This window comes from Montipora capricornis, unplaced genomic scaffold (assembly GCF_036669925.1).
Source record: "Montipora capricornis isolate CH-2021 unplaced genomic scaffold, ASM3666992v2 scaffold_92, whole genome shotgun sequence".
Classification (NCBI taxonomy): Eukaryota; Metazoa; Cnidaria; class Anthozoa; order Scleractinia; family Acroporidae; genus Montipora; species Montipora capricornis.
The window spans coordinates 26,216-30,000 of NW_027180284.1; the positions used below are offsets into that span (position 1 = coordinate 26,216).

The following is a 3,785-nucleotide window of genomic DNA, read 5'->3' on the forward strand; positions in this document are numbered from 1 at the left end:
GCCCGCTTCTGCTCACCAGGTCAAAAGCTTTGGTGAGGTCCACGAAGGCGAGGAACAATGGCTTTTACTGCTCTCGACACTTCTCCTGCATCTGACGGAGGGAGAAGATCATGTCCACTGTGGACCTCCCGGCTCTGAAGCCACAACTTCCAGCTCCGTGTTGTCGATGGTTTTGACTGGGGGGGGGAGGACCTTCGTGGACCTCACCAAAGCTTTTGACTCGGGGTAGACTTGCGAAGCAAGGCTCTGCAGGCGGGTCAAGGTGACCCGAGCGAAGACTTTGCCAACGATGCTCAGAAGAGAGATGCCGCGATAGTTGTTCCAATCACTACGGTCACCCTTGTTCTTGTACAGGGTGACTATGTTGGCATCTGTCATGTCTTGGGCTGAATGTGACCTTGATCCCAGCATAGGCAGAGGAGCTCATGAAGCGGTTGCAGGATGGTTTGCCTCCCATTCTTCAAAACGTCCGGCGGGATACCGTCCTTCCCCGGTGCCTTGCCACAGGCGAGACCGTCGATGGCTATGCTGAGCTCTTCCGGTGTCGGCGTGTTGTCAAGCTCTATGACTGGCAGCTCAGGCAGGGCATTGAGGGCAGTGTCTGTGACGATGTTCTGGGTTGAGTAGAGCTCGAAATAATGCTCCACCCAACGCTGCAGCTGCATGCTCTGATCAGTGATGACCTCGCCAGTCTTTGATTTGAGAGGGGCTGTTTTGACGCTCGTAGGGCCGGTCGCAGTTTTGATGCCCTCATACATCCCCTTTGTGTGGCCACAGTCCGCTGCTAGCTGGAGTTTGGCGCATAGGTTCTGCATAGGTTCAGTACTCGTTGGCACAGCGGCGGGCGGTCTTCTGGGCCTTGCTCCTAGCTGCTCGAAGGGTGGCGCGTGTGCTTGGGGAAGGGTGCTGCTGGTGAGCCAGCATCGCTTTCCTCTTGTCCTCCGTGACTGGTTGCATTTCTTCCCAGCAAGCCTCGAACCATGGCTGTGTCGTAGATGGCATCACGGAGGTGAGACCACTTGGCATCCGGGTTGGTGGTTGTTGGTTGCGCAGCAAGTTTCTCCTGGAAGCTGTCAGCGAAGCTCTGAGCCTTAACGGGGTCGGAGGTGCCACAGGCGTTGATGCAGCGGCAACCCTTGTTCTTGCCGTGGTGGATATTTCTGGGCTGCAGCCTGGCCTTGCTTGCAACGAGTGAGTGGTCCGTGTCACAGTCAGCGCTGTGATAGCTTCTTGTGTGGCGGACACTGCTGAGGTCCGCTCTCCTAGTGATGACGAGGTCTAGCTGGTGCCAGTGGCGGGACCAAGGGTGTCTCCAAAACACTCTGTGCAGCTCCTTACACTTAAAGTGTAATGTATATTAATACAGATGATGATAATTTTTTATAAATGGAGGTAAATAGATATAGATAAAGCCGCACAGCTTTCAAGTTTCACGCATCGAGCGTTAGTCTCAAGGATTTCGATGCAATCTCACGCTCTCACACCGACACGAGCATTTCTCACGAATTAGCACTCTTTCGGTAGGTAACTCTACCTTTTAAGCTTTCAGAAGTGCTCATGAATTCCGAATTCGCTCCCTCACTGGCACTTAACTTCGGAAAATGTTCAATCTGTTCGTGTGCTACCAATTTTCTTCCTTCTTCAGGACTTTCACCCCCTTACAATATATGTATAGGCCGATATGATTATCATATGTTAGCTCAGGCTTACCATAATAACATGGGCTCTCTAAGCGAGCAGCACGAAGAAATCAAAATTGCGGAGTCGACGGTGCATTACCAGCGATTTTCAAAAATTTTCCGGGGAGCATGTCCCCGGACCCCCCTAGAACTTTTTGGCACTTCCGGCACAAGAAACACAGGACAGTTGTGCCTCTGGCGCAATCTCCAGCAAGCATCTCACTCTTTGGAAACTTAAAGACTTTGGAGTTCTGTGAAGGTAAATGTATATGGATGACTGAATTGTTGGAAACTGGATAATTTAGCGTGTCTTACGTAAGGTAGTATATGCATGTTCACTTTGGTATTACAGTAGTTCCCAGATCCTCCCATTGTACACGCGTGGTCTTACACGAAATACTTGCCGTCCTTTTCAACACGACGTAGCTGTGGAGTTCATACAGCAGCGGCAAGTTTTGCCTAAAAATGCGTTCATGTAGCTTACGTAAACAGCTCCATAACACTGTTAAAGTCAAATTCAAGGAAAACCATACCTCTTGGTCGTAATCTTTCGTTAAGGTCGGAGGAATGTCTGTTCAAAAAAGCTCACACGAGTCTCCGGAGCTTGAGATTTCCAAAAGCGGTGTCGTAGTTCTAGCGTCTTTGATCACAAGCGCCATGGATAATGTCAAAGTGGTAAGTTTAAGGTTAAAGGATTGTTTGTCAGGTTCTTTATCTGTCTCTAACTTGTCTTTGTCATGCTTGACACTTGCTGAAGCGTTTTAACTCTTTCAGCTGTTTTTATAAAACACCGTCCGACAATCGCGGTGCTCAACGTGCATTCCAAAGTTCTATTCTCTCTATAGCCGTGCCTCCAGTAACTAAACTATTGGACAAGATCACGTTTAAGTGTCAGAAAAAGTTCTTCAGATTTAGTTGCAATATTAATTGCTTCCTTTAGAACCAATCTAAGGAGATTCTACCCAACCGTAATTGGCAGATTTTTTTAGAACAATAATAATAATTTCGTGATAAGAGGCACTTAAGCATCACTATGCTCAGTGTTAAGTGATATTTGTAGAAGCACTTTTTCTTATTCTGTCATCTTTAATGATTTCCAGTGTTGCCTTTTTCTGCTCTTTTCCTCTTTTTTCTTGTTATTTCCCTATTCCTCTGTTGTTCTTTTTTTTAGTATAGAGTATTTTGTTATTTAGCACGTACATGATAATAGTATTAGATTACTTGATATACCTACCCCTTTCCCCTATCTCCATGTAATATGTTTGTTGAGTTGGGTGTTCTGCATGTTTGTGGTGAACCTGTACATGTTCCAAGTGTGAGAAACCAAGAAAAGAGGTTGTGGGTCTATTCCAAATCTGCATCATCTTGAAACGTCACAATACCATCCAGCATACCGAGCGTTTGTCTTGCACCATTTTGGAATGCCACAATAACATCCAGCATGCCAGTGAATCATCGGAAAAATTTAGGAAACTTGGTCAATAACAATATATGGCAATTAGCCAATCACTGGCCAGTCTTTATCTGAATTGGTTGAAATGATATCATTCTCTGGTATAACGAAGGTCGCCTTTGAGCAAGATTGACAGGGTGTCCATGCAGGAGGGTTAAAAACAGGGAATTTTAGTTGAAATCATGGAAAAATTACATAAAGAGCTACTTTAGAGCCAAGCAGAAATATCTGGATGGTTTTTATGGCAATTGTTAAGTCAAATGATGTTAGCTTCTCAGTTGTTGTGTTTTCCACTCTGAAAATTACGTCCATAACCCATTGATTCCCAGGGGTTCCCCATTGATAAGTAAAATCGTCTGGCTGGTTTAGGCCAGTTTGGGCGTCAAAGGTTTAACATACTTTTTACGTAGAAGAAGCTTTTAGAATGATGTTCTTGTTTCCTGAGAGGATACTTAGCAATTTGGAGGAATTTTGTGAAAAGAATGTGTTTGACATCTGTCATTGTGAAACTCAATGCCCAAACTTGCCCGTAATCGGTTGACCTTTGGTCACGTCGCTAAGCAAAATCTTAAAATATTTGTGGATTCGTTGATTTCTCTGAAATTTGAAAGGATGGTTGCTAACAAATGGAGAGAGAATCATGTTTATTTTAA

General features: G+C 45.4%; 1 protein-coding gene across 1 annotated transcript in view; it reads left to right on the plus strand.

Annotated features, from left to right (window-relative positions):
• The first annotated feature begins 2,068 nt into the window (after window positions 1-2,068).
• LOC138036948 (RNA polymerase I-specific transcription initiation factor RRN3-like) overlaps window positions 2,069-3,785 on the plus strand; it is a 24,222-nt gene continuing 22,505 nt past the window's right edge. The window contains exon 1 of the mRNA XM_068882973.1: window positions 2,069-2,354. Within this exon, the coding sequence (XP_068739074.1) occupies window positions 2,247-2,354 (108 nt within the window). The 5' untranslated portion in view covers window positions 2,069-2,246. The remainder of the gene's footprint in view (window positions 2,355-3,785) is intronic.